This window comes from Protomyctophum parallelum (assembly GCF_964188405.1).
Source record: "Protomyctophum parallelum genome assembly, chromosome: 13".
Taxonomy (NCBI): domain Eukaryota; kingdom Metazoa; phylum Chordata; class Actinopteri; order Myctophiformes; family Myctophidae; genus Protomyctophum; species Protomyctophum parallelum.
The window spans coordinates 47,700,018-47,722,933 of NC_139708.1; the positions used below are offsets into that span (position 1 = coordinate 47,700,018).

At 49.0% G+C, this 22,916-nt stretch overlaps 2 protein-coding genes across 2 annotated transcripts in view; both read right to left on the bottom strand.

The window, feature by feature from the left end:
- Window positions 1-22,916, bottom strand: part of tcf20 (transcription factor 20) — a 188,429-nt gene that overhangs the window by 37,551 nt on the left and 127,962 nt on the right. The window lies entirely within an intron of this gene.
- grin2ba (glutamate receptor, ionotropic, N-methyl D-aspartate 2B-a) overlaps window positions 3,167-22,916 on the bottom strand; it is a gene marked incomplete at its 3' end in the record, with an annotated part of 203,675 nt that continues 183,925 nt past the window's right edge. Inside the window, 3 exon segments of the mRNA XM_083780784.1 lie at window positions 3,167-4,429; window positions 4,431-5,315; window positions 8,991-9,311. Of these exon segments, the coding sequence (XP_083636910.1) occupies window positions 3,167-4,429; window positions 4,431-5,315; window positions 8,991-9,311 (2,469 nt within the window).

Genomic DNA, 22,916 nt, shown 5'->3' on the forward strand with positions numbered 1-22,916 from the left:
CAGTTGAGCACAACATGCACAATAGCAGCAGCACGCCACCTGGACTCTGTTTGACCCAGAATGCTAACAGAGATTTAATTAGAATCAGCGGTAACACCTGTGAAGGTGAAGTATATATATAGGGAAGGGGCCCATGAAGTTCTTTCCAAAATGGCGTGTGTGTGTGTCAAAATCAGTGATGGCATTATCCCTTATAGCCGTTCTAGCAGTCATGCCATAGTATACAGAGGTTTCTCCCATGTGTGAGGAGAGAGGGACCTGATCCCAGATCAGTGGTTTTGGGTTTCTCCATGTGTGAGGACGGAGAGAGGACCCCGATCCACAGATCGAACTGGAGACCGATTAAGGCACGTCCTTTCCTCCCAGAATCTTCAAGCCCCGCCCACCAGCCCTCTGGCAATAAGTCAAATGTGTATATATATTTTCTTGTATGAATCCCCCCCCCCCCCCCCCCGCGATTCCTTAAAACCACAAACATGTTCTGAAATATTATTTTTGGAAATAGCCCCGATAATACAAAGCTCACGACTCGCGCGGCCGTTGTGACGTTGTGAAGCTTGACGAGCTCACGAAGATGATGCCACGAGCGGTGAGCTTGTATAGATCTGCTATTTTAATAGAAACGTTAAACAAGAACATCTAATTATTGTCGTCGTCGTCCCCCTGCCTATGACACGCCCCAAAACCGGGATGCCATTAAAGTTAATTATAATGCCATGGAAAGAAAAAAACAACACAACCAAGGACCTTATTGAATGAGGAACCTGCAGTGGTGGAAAGTATCTAAGTATCAAAGTAATTTTGAGGTATTTGTACTTGAGTATTTACAATTTCCAGTAGCCTACTTTTACTTCTACTCCACTACATATGAGAGCCAAAATGTGTACTTTTACTCCACTACAAGTATTTATAGTATAGTTACTATAGTTACTTTGGCGATTTTAATTTTGATTAGAAAACAATTCAACCGTATACATTTCGGCCATTTGAAAATAGCCGATCTACAAGCTCACACATTTTGAACTTGTGAAATGGTACATTCTGCAATATGAGAATTTTCATTTTCAATTCCGTACTTTTACTTGTAATTAAGTACTTCAAAATTGCAGTATTGGTACTTTTACTTAAGCAAAACAATTGAGTACTTTCCACCACTGAATCTAACATTCATGTCTCTATGGAGTAATAATGTCCAGTGAGAAAAACAACGTGAGCTCATATAGGACCTCGTTAGGACCTCGTTCAGTCTTATATAGGACCTCGTTAGGACCTCGTTCAGTCTTATATAGGACCTCGTTAGGACCTCGTTCAGTCTTATATAGGACCTCGTTCAGTCTTATATAGGACCTCGTTCAGTCTTATATAGGACCTCGTTCAGTCTTATATAGGACCTCGTTCAGTCTTATATAGGACCTCATTCAGTCTTATATAGGACCTCGTTAGGACCTCGTTCAGTCTTATATAGGACCTCGTTCAGTCTTATATAGGACCTCGTTCAGTCTTATATAGGACCTTGTTCAGTCTTATATAGGACCTCGTTCAGTCTTATATAGGACCTCGTTCAGTCTTATATAGGACCTCGTTCAGTCTATCCCGGCATGACGTTTCTATGTCGGAGATCAACCTGGGTTTCCCGCTGCCGGCGGTGGCGAGCGGGCTAGGCAGAGGGAATAACGACACGGCGTAAAAAAAACAGCAGTGATGGCGAATCTGATACCGAGCAGAATGTGAGAACAAGGGAGAAAAAACTAACAAAACAAACAAACAAACAAAGTAGTGATATCGTAACCAGTGTTATCGTAATCAATGGTAATATCTGTGTTATTCACAATGTTAATAATATTATTGTTGTTGTTCTTATACCCTGTTATTTCTTGTAAAGAATGTCTTATTATCGTCTCATGATTGTACTTCTTAATAGCAAACGAGAGCGTCAGTGACTTCGGAAGAGGTGGAGGTGAGGTGGGGTGGGGCCGGGGCACACAGAGAGAGAGAGAGAGAGAGAGATAGAGACATAGAGAGAGAGTGTGTAAAAGTGCCGGTCAGTGGGAGGGAGGGAGGATTGAAGGACTGACCGACGACCAGGCTGTATTTTCTCTCCTTCCTCTTCTTGTTACGGAGAGCGAGAGAAGAGCACCATGCGGTCACTTCCGGCGTCCAAGGGTTTTTCCTCGTTAACGGGGCGTGAGAACGTCTCTGTTTCCGTGGTGACAGGGGGAGCAGATGGACACTGTCTCCGCCCTCCCCCCTCTCTCTCTCTCTCTCTCTCTCTCTCTCTGCCTCCTCGTACTCTCTCCTCACATGAAGGCGCCCCGCGGGAGCAGCACAGACGGCCGTCACATCTCTCTCCAGGCAGGCTCACACCTCTCTCCCCCGAATATCGAACCGACCGCTGCGAGCTGTCGTCTTCCTCTTAATGACCCAGAACACACTGGACTACTAGTGCCTCGCCTCGTGTGTGTGTGTGTGTGTGTGTGTGTGTGACCCTGAAGTACTGTTCAGTGTGTGAGCGTGTGCGTGCGTGCGTGCGTGCGTGCGTGTGTGTGTGTGTGTGTGTGGTGGTGGGGGCTAATGGACTCTTGTCTGTGTGCCTGCAGTACTATAATAGCTTTGACCATGATTTGAGTAAGGCTTATAGCATGGCCCCTCCAGTCCTAACTCACTATAATGCGCCGCCGGGTTTTCACTTTGGCCGAACCACTTAAACCCAGCACATACTTAACTGAGCGGAGGTCGCCCCAACGGTCTATCCGTGGCGCCCCCCCCCCCCCCCCCCCCCCCCCGCCCTCTATTCCAAATATCTTTTTGCCGAAAACAGCTGAGCTGATCCAGAAGTGGGGGGGGCATGATGTCGATGTGCTATTTTGACCAAATGTTCCCCTATATCATGCCCAGGATAGGGATGGGGTTCAAAGTCCTCTAAAGCCTATAGCTCTCTCCTTTTACCATCATGTTGGGTGCCCCTTCAGTACAGACTAGTTTTTCAGCCGTTGTACCATCATGTTGGGGCCCCTTTATACTAGTGAGTGGATGCTATCTCGGGATCAATCCCTGATTTCCTCCCCAACGCTACACCCTTCTTCTCCCCTCCTGTTCCTGACACCGCCGTCCGTCCGTCCGTCCGTCCGTCCGTCCGTCCGTCCGCCTGCCTCCTGCTTCTTCTTCTTCAGACGTCAGACTCGATGCTGGAGAGTTTCTCGTACACGTGGCCGTTGCTCCCGTTGAAGGGCCGCGGGGGCCCCACGCCCAGCATGGAGCCGTGGTGGAGCTCCTTGGGGAAGCGGCTCCCAACGCTGGACATCACGCCCGCCGTGGCCGAGGCGGGCAGGTACGACGTCACGCCGCCCACTCCTCCTCCTCCCCTGAAGTCACTGATCCGGCTGTCTTCCTGCTGCTGCTGCTGCTTCTGCATGTAGTACTGCTTGGCGCCGTGCATGAGGCACTGGTCGTCGTCGAAGGTGGGTATAAAGGGGTTCTGGTTGACCCGGTCCGGGTAGAGGGATTTGGACAGGGAGAACCCCGACCCGCCTCCGTCCATCAGGGATCTGTCTCGGTCCCTCGTGTCTCTCTCGCCGACCGAGCGGCGGTGGAGTCCCTCGCCGCCTCGGAACAGGCCTCCTCCTCCTCCTCCTCCTCCTCCTCCGTAGAACAGCGGGTCTCGCTCCCTGTCTCTCTCCGAGCCGCCGCCCTGGCGCTCGAAGATGTGCGCGAAGGGGCTGGTGCCCTCCAGGTAGCGCTCCTTCTCCTTCAGGCTGACGCTCCGAGGCGGGGGCAGCATCCCCCCTCCCCCTCCTCCTCCTCCCAGACCCCCCATCAGGTTGGCCATCCCCCCCCCACCACCACCACCACCCGATAACTCCTCCTTCTGGAGGTCGACAAACCCGTCGTAGGAGTGCTGCCGCCGGAGCAGCTTATTGCCACCGCCGCTTTTCCGCCGCTGCGGCTGCTGGGGCTGGGGCCCGCCTCCCCCTCCGCCTCCCCCTCCTCCCCCTCCTCCTCCCCCGCCTCCCCCCATCTGTTCCAAGAGGTGGTTGTTGTCCTCGCTGATGTCGTAGAGGTTGCCTGTCTTTTTGCAGCCCTCGCAGCGCATGCAGGTGGCCGAGCCGGGGCGACTGCTGCCCCCTCCTCCCCCGCCCGCAGAGGAGGACACGCAGCCAACGCCGCCGCCGTAGCCCCCTCCTCCCCCCCCACCGCCACCCCCCCCATGCATGGACATCTGCTTGCTCCCTCCACCTCCTCCTCCTCCTCCTCCTCCTCCTCCTCCTCCCCCGCCAACGCCACCGGCCCGGCAGTTCCGACACTCCCACTCGCCCCCCGCCAGCCCGGCGCCGCTTTTCGAGTCCGACTTCTTATTGGGTTTGCTCTTCAGGAAGTCGTCCACGGGAACCAGGGAGGTGCAGGTGCCCCCCCCTCCTCCTCCTCCCCCCCCCTCCCCCCCCTCCCCCGGGCCCGTCCGTCAGGTCCACGTGCTCCCACTGGGGCACGCCCTCCTTGGGCCGGAACTGGTCCAGGTAGAAGTCCCGGACGCTCGCCTCCTTGTCCCGGAACAGGTAGGGGGCGGGGGGGTTTCCGCCGCCGTTCCTCTTGCTCCTCTCCGACGACGGCGGCGGCAGCGGCTGCGGCGGCGAGGGGGGCGAGGCCGAGCGGTGGTGGTGGTGGTAGTGGTGGTGGCTGATGTGGTACGGCTTCCGCCGGTAGCCCAGCTCGATCTCGTCCAGCTCCCGCCGGGACTTGGCCGACGCCGGCCTCTTCTTCAGGCTGTCGCGGTACTGCCGGCGCTTCTTGGCGTTGCCCTCCAGGTTGCCGTAGGTCACCGTGTGCGTGGAGATGTCCGACACGTCCGAGCGGATGGTCCCCGTGTCGTCCAGCGCGCGCCCCGCCCCGCCGTAGTAGCCCTGGCCGGCGACGTAGCCCGAGCTGGACGCGCCGCCCTTGAAGGAGAACTTCCCGTAGAGGTCGGGCAGGCCTCCCTTGAACAGGCCGCCGCCCCCCTGGCCTCCGGGCGGGGGCGGAGTCTGGCCGGACAGCAGGTCGAACTTGCTCATGTTGCGGTGGGTGAGCGCCGAGCGGGGCTGGGTGGTGAAGATGGGCGCCACCACCCCTCCTCCTCCTCCTCCTCCGCCGCCCAGGCTGTCGCAGTCGAACATGCCGCCCCCGTCCAGCGAGCTCCCGCTGCCCAGGAGGCTGTGGGGCCTGTTGGGCGACGGCCCCCCGCCCAGCCCCAGCAACGAGCCCCCCATGTGGTGGTGGTGCAGGTAGTGGTCCTGGTACAGGTTGCTGTCCTTCAGGTGCAGGTTGCCGAACGTCCTCTCCACCTATAGGATGGATAGATAGATTAGTGTACGGATCTTGGTTCCAAACTATCATTTAGCTAGGTCGATAGATAGTCTTCATGCATACTCTCTCTCACTCTCTCTAGATGGATAGATGGATAGATAGATATCTTTAGTGTCCCCTCAGCCTCCCCCAATCTTGCACTTGCAGCGTGACGCGTTGTGAGCTTGTAGATCTGCTATTTTCAGCATGGAAACAAGTGTAAAATGACTTAAACCGGATCTCTTGTCCACTAGTCCAGTGATACTCAAATAGCTGAACCTGTGGGCCACATTATGAAAATGGCAAGGGGCCAGTTGATAAAAGGACAACATTTATGATACTTTGTTTTGCTTTATTTCCACCTAACGTATGAAAAGATAAGTGCAATGTGCATTATGTTATGGCTTGGCCATTTTCTCTCTTTTAAATAATTCTGTGAAATTAGCACATTCAACACAAACAACTTTCCATTAAACAAACTAATGTACATTGTCTGCCTGCAGCCTGTCTCTGTCTGCCTGCCTGCCTGTCTCTGTCTGCCTGCCTGCCTGTCTCTGCCTGTCTCTGCCTGTCTCTGCCTGTCTCTGCCTGCATGCCTGCCTGCCTGCCTGCCTGTCTCTGCCTGTTTCTGCCTGTCTCTGCCTGTCTCTGCCTGTCTCTGCCTGTCTCTGCCTGTCTCTGCCTGCATGCCTGTCTCTGCCTGTCTCTGCCTGTCTCTGCCTGTCTCTGCCTGTCTCTGCCTGTCTCTGCCTGCCTGTCTCTGCCTGTCTCTGCCTGCCTGTCTCTGCCTGTCTCTGCCTGTCTCTACCTGCCTGTCTCTGCCTGTCTCTGCCTGCCTGTCTCTGCCTGTCTCTGCCTGCCTGTCTCTGCCTGTCTCTGCCTGTCTCTACCTGCCTGTCTCTGCCTGTCTCTGCCTGCCTGTCTCTGCCTGTCTCTGCCTGCCTGTCTCTGCCTGTCTCTGCCTGCCTGTCTCTGCCTGTCTCTGCCTGTCTCTGCCTGCATGCCTGCCTGCTATCAAGTGGGTTAACATTAAAGATCTCTGAACTGAGCATCTCTATTTCAATTGCTTCACAATGTAATTTATGACTTGGCCCACATTCAACACACATGGCTTTTCCATTAAATTAACTTGGGGAAATAAATTGTTAAAACTATATTGCTAAATAAAATAAAATACATTATACTTCTACCTGGAAGTGTATACCCAGCTGTCTGTTTAGCTACCAAGTGGTTAACATTGATGATACAGTTAGTTAAGTAGAGCTACAATACATCTCTCTTTTCATTTGCATTACAATGACAGTCAATTATGACTGGGCACATTAAAGTTTAACCCATTCTGACCGGGCACCCATTTTGGTGTCGGCATCATGTTATGCTTTAGCTATTTAAAAATAGCAGATCTACAAGCTCATATCGCGCCACCGAGTGGCGCGATACGAGCTTGTAGGTCTGCTATTTTTTGAAAAATCGAAGAACGACTGACATTTTTTAGAATCTGATCTCAGGTCAGAATGGGTTAATCAGACCAGTGTGTTGTCCAGCGGAAACCTGGTATGAATCTGATCTCAGGTCAGAATGGGTTAAGAGCCATAAACGACAAGACGTCTAATTGCCAATTATGGACCGGATGACGACAAGACGTGCTCCCTTGGGAGCATATTTTGAAAATCCCTCTAATCTGGTGTACAGATGATGACATGCACACATACATGCATAATACAATTACAATTTATTTCTTTTTTTAATAATGGGAGAATGGGCACTCAAAGCCTAAACTGGTGACCACCAGGTGGCGCTGAAAGAGTTAAAGCTAAAGTTGTCAAATCCATCCTACCCCAAACAAACGAAAATTGGCGATTTAAATTTGCTATCAATATGTAGCGGTTTGAAATGGTACCTTAACCCATTCTGACCGGGCACCCATTTTGGTGTTAGCATCATGTTATGCTTTAGCTATTGAAAAATAGCAGATCTACAAGCTCATATCGCGCCACCGAGTGGCGCGATACGAGCTTGTAGGTCTGCTATTTTTGAAAAATCGAAGAGCGACTGACATTTTTAGAATCTGATCTCAGGTCAGAATGGGTTCATCAGACCAGTGTGTGTCCGGCGGAAACCTCGTATGAATCTGATCTCAGGTCAGAATGGGTTAAATAGGTTGCTGGGATGCCAGTCAGGACGAGGCCTGACAATAATAAAGTATTACATAGAAATAATCAAACGCTACGAAGGGTGCATGAACGCTCACATAAACCCGTACAAACTCAGCAGCAGAATACCATTCCACTCCACTCCCACCCTGTCCGGATTTTGACGTTTGCTCAGTAGCAACACACACAGACAGTACTGGTGTGCTTGTTCTGAACAAATGCTGTCCTCCTGAATACCTCACTGATGTAGTCACTGAACATGTTGTCTGGTGCTCTAGCACCCCCTAGTGTCTGTCTGCGCACGCCACTGACCTCGCTGACGTAGTCGCTGAACATGTTGTCTCTAGCACCCCCTAGTGTCTGTCTGCGCACGCCACTGACCTCGCTGATGTAGTCACTGAACATGTTGTCTGGTGCTCTAGCACCCCCTAGTGTCTGTCTGCGCACGCCACTGACCTCGCTGACGTAGTCGCTGAACATGTTGTCTCTAGCACCCCCTAGTGTCTGTCTGCGCACGCCACTGACCTTGCTGACGTAGTCGCTGAACATGTTGTCTCTAGCACCCCCTAGTGTCTGTCTGCGCACGCCACTGACCTCGCTGACGTAGTCGCTGAACATGTTGTCTCTAGCACCCCCTAGTGTCTGTCTGCGCACGCCACTGACCTCGCTGATGTAGTCACTGAACATGTTGTCTGGTGCTCTAGCACCCCCTAGTGTCTGTCTGCGCACGCCACTGACCTCGCTGATGTAGTCACTGAACATGTTGTCTGGTGCTCTAGCACCCCCTAGTGTCTGTCTGCGCACGCCACTGACCTCGCTGACGTAGTCGCTGAACATGTTGTCTCTAGCACCCCCTAGTGTCTGTCTGCGCACGCCACTGACCTCGCTGACGTAGTCGCTGAACATGTTGTCTCTAGCACCCCCTAGTGTCTGTCTGCGCACGCCACTGACCTCGCTGACGTAGTCGCTGAACATGTTGTCTCTAGCACCCCCTAGTGTCTGTCTGCGCACGCCACTGACCTCGCTGATGTAGTCGCTGAACATGTTGTCTCTAGCACCCCCTAGTGTCTGTCTGCGCACGCCACTGACCTCGCTGATGTAGTCGCTGAACATGTTGTCTGGTGCTCTAGCACCCCCTAGTGTCTGTCTGCGCACGCCACTGACCTCGCTGATGTAGTCGCTGAACATGTTGTCTCTAGCACCCCCTAGTGTCTGTCTGCGCACGCCACTGACCTCGCTGATGTAGTCGCTGAACATGTTGTCTCTAGCACCCCCTAGTGTCTGTCTGCGCACGCCACTGACCTCGCTGACGTAGTCGCTGAACATGTTGTCTGGTGCTCTAGCACCCCCTAGTGTCTGTCTGCGCACGCCACTGACCTCACTGATGTAGTCACTGAACATGTTGTCTGGTGCTCTAGCACCCCCTAGTGTCTGTCTGCGCACGCCACTGACCTCGCTGATGTAGTCGCTGAACATGTTGTCTCTAGCACCCCCTAGTGTCTGTCTGCGCACGCCACTGACCTCGCTGATGTAGTCGCTGAACATGTTGTCGTCCGGGAGGTAGGCGGGCGGCTTGCAGTCCAGCGCGTGGCCCATGCCGCCCGACATGCTCCGCCGGTGCTCCGAGGAGATGTCGTAGACGGACGACTCGCGGCGGATGAAGTCCAGGGCGCTGTGCGGCGAGCCGTTGACGCCGTGGCCGCCCAGCGACGCCATGTTCTTGGCGGTGCGCAGCAGGCGCAGGATGTTGGAGTGCGTGTTGTTCATGGTGGCCGACGGAGAGTCCAGCGCCGAGCTGCTCTTCTCCTCGATCTGCACGCCGTGGATGCAGCTCCAGATGCCCTGGTGGGGAGACAAGAGAGAGAGAGAGGTGTGGTTAGAGTGAGCGCCCTGAAACTGGGAGGTCGGGGTTCGATCCCCGGCCGGGTCAGAACCAAAGACCCAATGCCTCCCTGCCTGAAACTGGGAGGTCGGGGTTCGATCCCCGGCCGGGTCAGAACCAAAGACCCAATGCCTCCCTGCCTGAAACTGGGAGGTCGGGGTTCGATCCCCGGCCGGGTCAGAACCAAAGACCCAATGCCTCCCTGCCTGAAACTGGGAGGTCGGGGTTCGATCCCCGGCCGGGTCAGAACCAAAGACCCAATGCCTCCCTGCCTGAAACTGGGAGGTCGGGGTTCGATCCCCGGCCGGGTCAGAACCAAAGACCCAATGCCTCCCTGCCTGAAACTGGGAGGTCGGGGTTCGATCCCCGGCCGGGTCAGAACCAAAGACCCAATGCCTCCCTGCCTGAAACTGGGAGGTCGGGGGTTCGATCCCCGGCCGGGTCAGAACCAAAGACCCAATGCCTCCCTGCCTGAAACTGGGAGGTCGGGGGTTCGATCCCCGGCCGGGTCCAATCCAATCCAATCCCCTTTATTTATAAAGCACATTTTTATACAACAAGGTTGAAACAAAGTGCTGTACACAAAGAAATACTAAAATATCAAGAAAAAAAAGCAACAACAACAGTACATAAACAGGGAAACATAAGGACACAATGCAGTGGAAGCAGCAACTCTTAATCAGTATATATGTTCAAATGCCAAGGAGTACAAGTGAGTTTTCAGACGTGATTTAAACACAGACAAGGATTGAGAAGCTCTGACATGAGGTGGGAGTTCATTCCACAGTGTGGGTGCTACAACGGAAAATGACCTACCCCCCCCGGGATTTCAGCTTTGATTTAGGGATCTTGAGATCTTGAGGGTCATAACCAAAGACTGTAAAAATGGGACCCAATGGCTCCCTGCTTGGCACTCAGCATGAATGGGTTGGATTGGGGGGTCAGATCTATACGAATCAAATGATTCCCAAGCGCGGCGCACGCTGCGGCTCACCGCTCCAAGAGATATGGGTCAAATGCGGAGAACAAATTTCACTGCGGTAACGTGTTTCACTGCGGTAACGTGTGTGACAAATCGTACGACTTTGACTTGACTTTGAGAGAGAGAGAGAGAGAGACTTTGACAATGTACAGACTTGAGTGATCATAGTCTGGCAATAGAGAAGGGCAGACACAGACAGACCTGGCTGCCCAGAGAGGAGAGGCTGTGCTGTCACTGTGATGACGGAGCTATAGAGACAGAGTTACACTTCTTAACACAATGTAAAAAAAAAGTTCTTCCCAACATGTGAAACAAATTGCCCAGAAAGTATGACAGAAAGGGAGAATGTGCAGTTTTGGCTGCAAAATATGTCAATTTCCTGTCACAAGAAAAAGGACAACCATAGTAGGACACAAATACAGTATGCCATGTTTTATTTTCTGTCATATTTGTGATTGTGCTTTGGCAACCCTTGTAAAATGTCATGCCAATAAAGCCTCTTGAATTGAATTGAATTGAATTGAATTGAATTGAATTGAATTGAATTGAATTGAATTGAATTGAGAGAGAGAGAGAGAGAGAGAGAGAGAGAGAGAGAGAGAGAGAGAGAGAGAGTGTAGAGGAGATTAACGCATGAAGACCTGAGATTCTAGGGTTCCCAAAGTATATGCCATTAAATGGAGGTCCGTAGACTAATGCATGTCAAACTGGGGGTCCTTGAAATACAACGGGTTGAGAATCACTGCTAGAACCGTGAAGATCTTCTCTTATGGGGGGGTCCATGGCATATCTTTTCAAATGGGGGTCCGCAGGCTAATTATTGTCAATTTGTGGGCCCTTGACATGAAAAGGTTTGGGAACCACTGTTCTAAATCATGACAGGTTTCTGAACGGTGTCTATCTATGACACCCCAAAAAGCGGACAAAACCTCTTAACTCCATTGGACCCTCAACCATGTCTGCTAAAGAAACTAACTCCACCACCTCTCCTCTCCCACCTCTCTTGACAATATATAAAGTCACAGCATCAACTTTGATGAGGCAGTGTTGTTTTTGTTTTTTTTAAATAAGGTTTTCTTTATTTCTGGAAAGAGTTACATTTTTCATTTCCCGAAAAGTTTGGAGTTATAAGGTTTCTTCCCGACAGCAGAGATATGTTGCTGCAAATTAAAGTATCTATAATTCTATGTTCCATTTATGGATGGATGGAGCTGGTAATTAACTGCATCAGCAGCGAACGCCTATTAGCCTGCATTCTCCCAGGTGGCACTCAGCTCTATATCTGCCCTATAGCGCAATATAATTACTTTTCTAGCTCGTCAAACCATTTCTTTTTTCATCCTAAATTAAAAGGCAATAGTGGCATGTCTTTCTATATTATTTTGAAATACTTCAGATCCAGTTACGGTATATACATACATCGATTGCATGTAATTTGAATGCATTTGAATTGCATGAGAGGGGGGGAGAGGTGGTGGAGTTAGCTGTTTTAGCAGACATGTTTGAGGGTCCATGGAAATGGAGTTAAGAGGTTTTGTCCCAAGCGCTTTTTACTATACTTTCCATTGGTTCAATATGTTCATTAACAACACACAGACATAAAGGGTGTTCAATAGCACTGATTTATGAAAAAACAACCCTATAAAATGGAGTTAGGTGGTTTCCTCCCGACAGCAACATATATTAGATGTCACAGCATGAGAGAGAGAGAGAGAGAGAGAGAGAGAGAGAGAGACAGACAGAGAGAGGCCATGGGAGATGGTCATGAGAGGAGGATATATAGGCGGATAAGAAGATTGATACAAGACAAGGCCGTATAAAACCCCAGTGTCTCCATCGATCAATACCTTTAATCAATGTGATTAGAATTCAGCCGAACAATAACCCCTCTGGCAGTAGTTATTAAAGACCTAGCCTTCCACTGCCCCTGACGACCATACCACTGACCATATCACCCTGACCATAATTATCACCCTGACCACCATACCACTGCCCCGCTGCGTACATGGTCACATACACGCTCCCCTTCGCTTATAGCTGGGTGGGGCTCCACAGTCCCAGAGCCATCCAATAGAAGAGTTACGACATAGAGGGGGCAGAAACCGAGCGCTCGAACGCTGTGCATGCAGCCTGAACTGAGACAAGCTGGAGTTGGAAATACATTGTTTTCAACGAGGGCGGCGCAAACAAGAGCTATTTTAAGCATGTGTGCAACATGACGACTGTTTTAAAGTATATTGTATACGGTGACAATTAAAGTCTCTTTAATGTTTATGTTGTACTATTACTACAAAACAATTTAAAATAAAGGGATTTAAGATCATTAAAGCTGGGCTGTTGCCCTGAGGAGAGGAGAGGAGAGGAGAGGAGAGGAGAGGAGAGGAGAGGAGAGGAGAGGAGAGGAGAGGAGAGGAGAGGAGAGGAGAGTGTGGACAAGAGGAGAGGAGAGGAGAGAGGAGTCGTGACAGAAAGACAAACTGCGCCATTTGCATTCAGTGATGTACGATACCATGAGTCAGATAGAAATGGATGTAGGGAGGGAGAGAGAGAGTGAGAGAGAGAGTGAGAGAGAGAGAGAGCAGAGAGAGCAGAGAGAGAGAGAGAGAGAGAGAGAGAGGGAGAGAGAGAGGGAGAGAGAGATAGAGATAGAGAGACAAAGCATATAACAGATGGGGGACAGTATAGATGAGAAGATCGATCCCGATTCCCGACCAGTGATTTTACCAGGTTTTCTGTCTCTCCTTCTGGAAGACGGCAGAGGGTTGGAAATAATGGCTATTAAGGGACAGCGTTTAGACGACCTCTGACCCCATATAGGGTCACTGTGTGTCCTTACAAAAGGAGGTCACGGATCAGATCGAGGCTCTCGACCAATCCATCTTCTCCGGGGGGGGGTTGACGGAAAGAGTACTCACATTTATACTCACAGTATAAATACTCAGCAGGAGCTCTATAGAGCCTCGCAGTCCCGCCCCCTTTCATGACGACGCCAGGCCCAGTCCCGCCCCCTTTCATGACGACGCCAGGCCCAGTCCCGCCCCCTTTCACGACGACGCCAGGCCCAGTCCCGCCCCCTTTCACGACAACGCCAGGCCCAGTCCCGCCCCCTTTCATGACGACGCCAGGCCCAGTCCCGCCCCCTTTCATGACGACGCCAGGCCCAGTCCCGCCCCCTTTCACGACGACGCCAGGCCCAGTCCCGCCCCCTTTCACGACAACGCCAGGCCCAGTCCCGCCCCCTTTCATGACGACGCCAGGCCCAGTCCCGCCCCCTTTCATGACGACGCCAGGCCCAGTCCCACCCTCTTTCATGACGACGCCAGGCCCAGGAAATAATTCTCAATGCATTTTCCCCATCATCATGACAACCAACAATATTTTGGACCAAACAAATAATTACAAAGAAGACAAACAAAGGGCAGTTGTTTTACAGACGGGTAAAAGGGCAGGTGTTTTACAGACGGGTAAAAGGGCAGGTGTTTTACAGACGGGTAAAAGGGCAGGTGTTTTACAGACGGGTAAAAGGGCAGTTGTTTTACAGACGGGTAAAAGGGCAGGTGTTTTACAGACGGGTAAAAGGGCAGGTGTTTTACAGACGGGTAAAAGGGCAGGTGTTTTACAGACGGGTAAAAGGGCAGTTGTTTTACAGACGGGTAAAAGGGCAGGTGTTTTACAGACGGGTAAAAGGGCAGGTGTTTTACAGACGGGTAAAAGGGCAGTTGTTTTACAGACTGGTAAAAGGGCAGGTGTTTTACAGACGGGTAAAAGGGCAGTTGTTTTACAGACGGGTAAAAGGGCAGGTGTTTTACAGACGGGTAAAAGGGCAGGTGTTTTACAGACGGGTAAAAGGGCAGGTGTTTTACAGACGGGTAAAAGGGCAGGTGTTTTACAGACGGGTAAAAGGGCAGGTGTTTTACAGACGGGTAAAAGGGCAGTTGTTTTACAGACGGGTAAAAGGGCAGTTGTTTTACAGACGGGTAAAAGGGCAGGTGTTTTACAGACGGGTAAAAGGTCAGGGGTGATACCGTTCTTGCTGTAAAACGTGCATGTATGTGTGAGTGTGGGGGGCGTTGTGACAGCGGAGAAGAAGGTGGCCTCCTAGCCTCCTAGCTCCTAGCCTCCTAGCTGTGTTGCTCAAAACGTCACTCACTTTTTGGGGCATTAAAACATGCGACGGACGGAGAGCCCTGCAGTGTGTTTATGCATTAATCCAGTGGTGGACGCACGCACGCTGTACTGTACTGTACTGTACTGTACTGTACTGTACTGTACTGTACTGTACTGTACTGTACTGTACTGTACTGTACTGTACTGTACTGTACTGTACTGTACTGTACTGTACTGTACTCGTGTATAGCACAGTGTATATAGCACACACGGGCTACTAAACTCCTACTCCTACGGATGGAAGCAGCCAAGAAGAGAGGGAGAGAGAGAGAGAGAGAGAGAGAGAGGGGAGGGAGAGAGAGGGGGGGGGGGGCAGTGATTAAGCCTCTAATACATGGACTGTTCTGAAGCCATTAGAGGCCTTTTAAATCGATGTAATTAATTGGTTTGGGTGTTGCAGGTGCGGGCCCTGGGAGGTGTAGGTGTAGCTAGGGGAGGACCGCTCGCTGCACACGGCGGGGGGGGGGGGGGAGTGTTAACCGACCGTGACTGGAGGAGACGACACGCGTGACTCATGCCATCCGTGACAGATTTCTCTCTCTTCTTCTTTTTTTTTGACACTGCTGGGCTTAAATGTTAATTGTAGCAATAATAATAAAGTATATTGGATTATGGTGTGGAATGAAAAAGAAAAGGGCAGAATCAATCAAGAGTGCAGAGCAAAGAGGGAGAGAGAGAGAGAGAGAGAGAGTATTGCGATGCAGAGGACCGACGGAAAAGATAATAAAAGTGTAATTTCTCAACATTGTTGCTTCATTAGGTGGCATTCTGGGCCATGGGATAAACATCAACGCACGCATTGACTGTTTCATTAAGCCTTTTGGACCTGAGGACGGTTCTACAAAAATAAAAAGCCTTCTGAAACAAGGGCAAAACAAGAAAGGCATTTGTTTTCAGAAAAAAAACCCTATATTATGTTTCTGTCAGTCGTTCTCAAACATTCTTATGTCAAGGACCCCCAAAAATGTATGTGACATATGTTGTTCCAAGGACCCCCCCCCCCCCCCAAGAAGCAAAGATTTGAGTTAAAAATGTTCGCTCTGAAAGAATCTATATTCGAAGATTTGCGCCCACATTTTCACGATTTTTCAAAAATAGCAGACCTACAGGCTCATAGCGCGGCACTCGGTGCCGCGCTATGAGCTTGTAGGTCTGCTATTTTTCGATAGCTAAAGCATTGCTGGGTTTCCCGCCCAGAATGGGTTAAATTATCGACTACTATAGCTATAGCTGCGTCATGTGGGCCTCCTAGTAATACCCGGCGTTCACGTTGTTCCATTGTCAAAAAGACAAGAGGTAATTCCTGCAAACGAGAGCAATCAGTGAACATTATCACGAGAGCATAATGGGCTCAGATCCAGATTCTCGTGCAAATGGCAGCCAGATAATAATCAATTATAGAAGTCCACCGCATTTGTTTTGGGTTTTTTGACACGCACACAAATCCCGCTGGCTTTAGCCACAGAGGCATGCGCGCGCGCACGCACACACACACACACACACACACACACACACACACACACACACACACACACACACACACACACACACACACACAGTCAACACTGCTTGGTTAAATTGACGCCACAAAAATAATCTAAGTTGGGCACTGAGGCATAATATTACAGTTGAGAAAAGGGGAAAAAAAGGAACTACCTTATTTTTCTATTCATGTATCTATACTAGGCCTACTTGTGATTTTCTCTGCACAAACAGCCCTGACGCCACACCACACCAAACCACACTAAACCACACCTCACCACACCAACCCACACCACACTAAACCACACCACACCACACCAACCCACACCACACTAAACCACACCACACTAAACCACACCACACCACACCAACCCACACCACACTAAACCACACCACACTAAACCACACCTCACCACACCAACCCACACCACACTAAACCACACCACACCACACCAACCCACACCACACTAAACCACACCACACCACACCAACCCACACCACACTAAACCACACCACACTAAACCACACCTCACCACACCAACCCACACCACACTAAACCACACCACACCACACCAACCCACACCACACTAAACCACACCACACCAACCCACACCACACTAAACCACACCACACCAACCCACACCACACTAAACCACACCACACTAAACCACACCTCACCACACCAACCCACACCACACTAAACCACACCACACCAACCCACACCACACTAAACCACACCACACTAAACCACACCTCACCACACCAACCCACACCACACTAAACCACACCACACCAACCCACACCACACTAAACCACACCACACTAAACCACACCACACCACACTAAACCACACCACACTAAACCACACCTCACCACACCAACCCACACCACACTAAACCACACCTCACCACACCAACCCACACCACACTAAACCACACCACACCAACCCACACCACACTAAACCACACCACACTAAACCACACCACACCACACTAAACCACACCACACTAAACCACACCACACCACACTAAACCACACCACACTAAACCACACCTCACCACACCAACCCACACCACACTAAACCACACCTCACCACACCAACCCACACCACACTAAACCACACCACACTAAACCAGACCACACCACACTAAACCACACCTCACCACACCACACTAAACCACACCACACCAAACCACACCTCACCTCACCAACCCACACCACACTAAACCACACCACACTAAACCACACCACACCACACTAAACCACACCACACTAAACCACACCACACCACACCAAACCACACTAAACCACACCTCACCTCACCAACCCACACCACACTAAACCACACCACACCTCACTAAACCACACCTCACCACACTAAACCACACCACACTAAACCACACCACACCACACTAAACCACACCACACCACACCACACCACACCACACTAAACCACACCTCACCACACCACACTAAACCACACCACACCACACTAAACCACACCACACCACACCACACTAAACCACACCACACCACACCACACTAAACCACACCACACTAAACCACACCTCACCACACCACACTAAACCACACCTCACCACACTAAACCACACCTCACCACACCACACTAAACCACACCTCACCACACCACACTAAACCACACCTCACCACACTAAACCACACCTCACCACACCACACTAAACCACACCTCACCACACCACACTAAACCACACCACACCACACTAAACCACACCACACCTCACCACACCACACTAAACCACACCACACCTGCATCTCAAATGGGAACGAGGGAGGCAGTATAGCAGTGTGTGTGTGTGTGTGTGTGTGTGTGTGTGTGTGTGTGTGTGTGTGTGTGTGTATGTGTGTGTGTGTGTGTGTGTGTGGCTGCGCGCTGTAAATTAGCCACGTGGTTTTAAGACCCCCCCCCTCCCCTCAGCGGCTCACCTTCAGAGCCACAACACGCTGCAGTGAATTACAGCCAGCGGAGTCGAGTCACACGTCAAAACAATTGGAATGTCAAATAAAACACCTCGCCTCGAGGGGGTGACTTTGGTCTCCCGCGGGATCCAGTAATCCACCCCCCCCCCGGCCCCCCCCACACACACACCACGTCTCTCTATGTTTTTGACTGGAGGTGGGGGGAATTAATTTTCTTGAGCTGAAATATTGATTTCAGCTCAACATTTTTGTGAATATTTTTGCTTCGTCGTTTGTTGTTTGTTGTTTGTCGCAAGGGGCGGCGACAAAAAAAAAGGGGCATAAAAATTAATCTCACAATGCGTCGCATGGCGACGTTTTGAAAATTGGAATTTGGAAATACTCAAGTAAAGTACAAATAACCTTATTCAGCACCCCAGGAAGACTATATATAGAGTCTCATTCACCTCGCCTCACCTCAAAATGCTACTTATACCGTAAGTATACAGTAGGCTACTTGAACACCTTTTGGTGTTTTTAAAGGGTAAGACCACTTTTTTTGAGGTTTGGGTTGTGTAGTTACTTTGCCATGATGCAACTCCAAATGTGGACAAGAAATAAAACATTACTGCTCCAGTGATTAGAAATTGATAATTAAAAATATGCTCCTCATTGACTTACATTGTAGCTAAAACAGCTCTCAAAGTCACTCTTTTAGTACGTAAACAAACACAAACAAAGTTGATTCAGACAATATAGAGCATCACCAAAACTCATGTGGTTTTATTTTTCCATAAAAATGTTAGATTCCTGTTGATTTGTCCATTTTATTGGGAAGGAAACCCGGACTGGATCCGTGGATCCGGATCCAGATCTTCAAATAGTAAAATCAACAGGAATCTAACATTTTTATGAAAAAATAAAACCACATGAGTTTTGGTGATGCTCTATATTGTCTGAATCAACTTTGTTTGTGTTTGTTTACGTACTAAAAGGGTGACTTTGAGAGCTGTTTTAGCTACAATGTAAGTCAATGAGGAGCACATTTTGAATTATCAATTTCTAATCACTGGAGCAGTAATATTTTATTTCTTGTCCACATTTGGAGTTGCATCATGGCAAAGTAACTACACAACCCAAACCTCAAAAAAAGTGGTCTTACCCTTTAGGCATTATGTTATAGGCCTACTTAAGCTATTGAGAAATAGCAGATCTACATGCTGAGCTTGTAGATTTTGTAGCTTTTTGAAAAATCTTGAAAATGTGGCACAAATCTTTGAATATATATATTCTTTCAGAGCGAACGATTAGTCCCCCCCCCCCCCCCCCCCTGGTGTCTACACTGGAGCTAATCTTGGAACAGAACTAGACCAATCAAGTGACACATTTCTCAGGCATGCTGAAAGTGTGCCGAGGAAGTCACTTCAAGTCAGCCCCACAGAGATGTTACTATATTCCGGCCCACTTCATGTTTCGGCCTATCATATAGAGCGTCGCAGTCCCGCCCCCTATACCAGGGCCCAGGAAATGATTCCCTGTTCATTTTCCTCACAGACATTTAAAAATTTATTTATTTAAAGACCTTTTAAGCCCCGTACAAAGCCAACTCGAGTTGTGACAAATCATGACAACAAACACAGTTTTTCGGGGCCGAACAAATAATTAGAAAGAAGAAGAAAACGGAAGGATACAACAATTCTTTTGTTGTTTTTCTTTGTTTCTTTGTAATTATTTGTTTCGGCCCAAAATGTTGTTTGTTGTCATGATGTGTCACAACTCGAGTTGGCTTTGTCCGCGGCGTAAACGCCTTTAAATAAATACATTTTGAAAAGCTTATGGAGAAAATGAACCCCCGGGGAATTCACTTCTGGGTCTCATGTCGTCATGAAAGGGGGCGGGACTGCGATGCTCTATAGGCATCAAGGGCATTATGTTCCAAAATGTACCTATAGCTAAGCCCCTCCCAAAACTGCTATGGTCCAATCACAGCTAAGCATAAAATGCGTTAGACAAACCTCTCCACCAATAGTTTTCCTATATGATAAGACATTGATTTAAAAAAGAAATGTCACGAACATATTTTTCCAGTGCATATGGCAGGCCTTGTTGACGGATTTGAAGAGATTTTGAAGGTCTGGTTCCAAAAAAAAAAAATAACTAGTATTTAACGTGTAAAATCCATGATATTTACATTGGAATGAATGAGCCTGGCTGGAAAGTGTCTAAGTGGGAGTGTGTAAGTGGGAGAGGGCGGGGCTTAGCTAAAGGTGAATTTGTTATATCGACAATGATTCTGATCAACACATTCAGCCTATTATGCCTATATAGTACTCATGTTATAATTTAGCTATTGAAAAATAGCAGATCTACAAGCTCGGCGCGCTATGAACTTGTAGGTCTGCTATTTTTGAAAAATCGCTATTTTCAAATTGAAAAATGTGCCTCAGATCTTTCCGAAAATTGTCATGATTTAGAAAACTTTTTTTTTTTTAATTTCGACGTCAGTCCTGAATGGGTTAAGTACAGTACCTGAGTAAATGTACTTAGTTCGGCCTATACTTACACCACTGACTACTACATAGAAACATCCAGGGTGTAAAAACGTAACAATATGTAAATACTCCATACACACCAGGGTACCGGAAGGCAAAAACTACCCTGTGTTGGTATTCCTCCCTTGATCTATTCCCAGCATTCAGATGTATTTCTGTGTGTGTGCGTGTGTGCGTGCGTGCGTGCCTACTATGAATACCAATCTATTTATCTTGTATAATGATTTATTTGATCTTTTTTTTTCTCCTTTTTAAATCTCTTCATTTGTGTATAATTATAGTCAATAATGCGAAGTGCTTATGAAATAATATCTCCCTCAACCCGAGTACTCCACAATTTTACTACTTTAGACCTGAGGCCCATTCTAAAAAATAAAATAAAAAGTATTCGAAATCTTTTTCTTTTCACTATTGCTTTTAATTGAGTGTTCTTATTCAGGTACTCACCGGTTTTATGCTCTATGCTACTGTTTTATTGTCATATTGCACTGCTTGATTTGCTCCCGGTTTTATGCCCTTTGCTATTGTTAATTGCCTCAACGTTATTCTGTTTCTGTTTGTTTTATTGATTCTTTCAGAACATGAAGTACAAGTACAATTTACAATTTACAATTTAGGCATTTAGCAGACGCTCTTAATCCAGAGCGACTTACATTTAAGCAAGAACAAAAGCATGGGAATACATCACATAAAAGTATTTATCATGAAACATGCGTAAGCTAAGAAAGTAACAGTGGAATATCTATATAATGAAACAAGTACAAGTACAAGTGTCTCTTGCATATACAGTAATTCATCATTCCTAGACACAATAGATACTTTGAACCTCCCAGCCATGGGATGAACCTCCCAGCCATGTGGATGAACCTCCCAGCCATGTGGATGAACCTCCCAGCCATGTGGATGAACATCCCAGCCATGGGATGAACCTCCCAGCCATGTGGATGAACATCCCATCCATGGGATGAACCTCCCAGCCATGGGATGAACCTCCCAGCCAAGTGGATGAACATCCCAGCCATGGGATGAACCTCCCAGCCATGTGGATGAACCTCCCAGCCATGGGATGAACCTCCCAGCCATGGGATGAACCTCCCAGCCATGTGGATGAACCTCCCAGCCATGTGGATGAACCTCCCAGCCATGGGATGAACCTCCCAGCCATGGGATGAACCTCCCAGCCATGTGGATGAACATCCCAGCCATGGGATGAACCTCCCAGCAATGTGGATGAACCTCCCAGCAATGTGGATGAACCTCCCAGCCATGGGATGAACCTCCCAGCAATGTGGATGAACCTTCCAGCCATGGGATGAACCTCCCAGCCATGTGGATGAACCTCCCAGCCATGGGATGAACCTCCCAGCCATGTGGATGAACATCCCAGCCATGGGATGAACCTCCCAGCCATGGGATGAACCTCCCAGCCATGTGGATGCCAGATGAACCTGTTCAAAAGTAATGCCTGGCTTTTGTCTAAAACGTCATTAAAAACATTGCACAGGCGGATTGTTTAACCTCTGACCCTGTACTGTCATCCAGAATGTGACCATTTGCACCAATCGGTACTTTCAGTCAGTTTTACATATAGTTCTAAAATAAACACATACTAGTAATCCTGACTAAGGGCCGATTCATATATTTTACCGCTGTTTCGGCGCTGTAGTGCCGAAATCATTTTCTCGTCAGAAATGTTCAGTAGCACCGAAGAGCTGACTTTAGCATGGTACCCCCCCCCCCCCCCCCGAACCTTAAATGACGTCAAATTGTAGGCTCTACAGCGCAGAACCGACTTTTATTCGGCTCTAAAATAGGAGTATGAATCGGCCCTAAGAACTGCTTGTATAGAACTAAACCATTAGGGGTGTAATAAAGTCTTTCTGGTTTTATCCTATACTTGTGCTTTCGTTTGAAATGTACCCATTCTACATACCGTGGATACACATTTCAATTGATCAATCAATCAATTAATCAATCAATCAATCAACCCCTAACTGCCCCCCCCCCCCTGGCGAACGCTCATCGTAATCGCCTGAGCAGCCATAAGCTGAATCCCCCCCCCCCCACAGCAGGAAAAAGGTCTACAAATCAAAAATCTAATCAACTATAAGGCAGCCCCAGTGACCTTCAAAACCCATTTAGTGCTGTTTTCTGGCACCGAATCATATCAGCGCAAACAACTTCCCCCCCACCTACGTACACGGTTCCATGCCTCCGTACACCTCCCCTCCCCTCCCCTCCCCTCCCCCGTCCCTCATTTCCAAGACTTTTCAGGCATCCCACAAATTGAGACCCTGTCCCACATTGACCCCTTTTCCACCGGTTGGTTCCCAATGGGAACCGGTTCAGTTCTTCTTGGTTTTTAGTCCATGAGCCAGTGCTCCAAAATTGGTGGGCAAACTATACCCTATATTAAAATTGTTTATAGGATCAATACAAGTAAA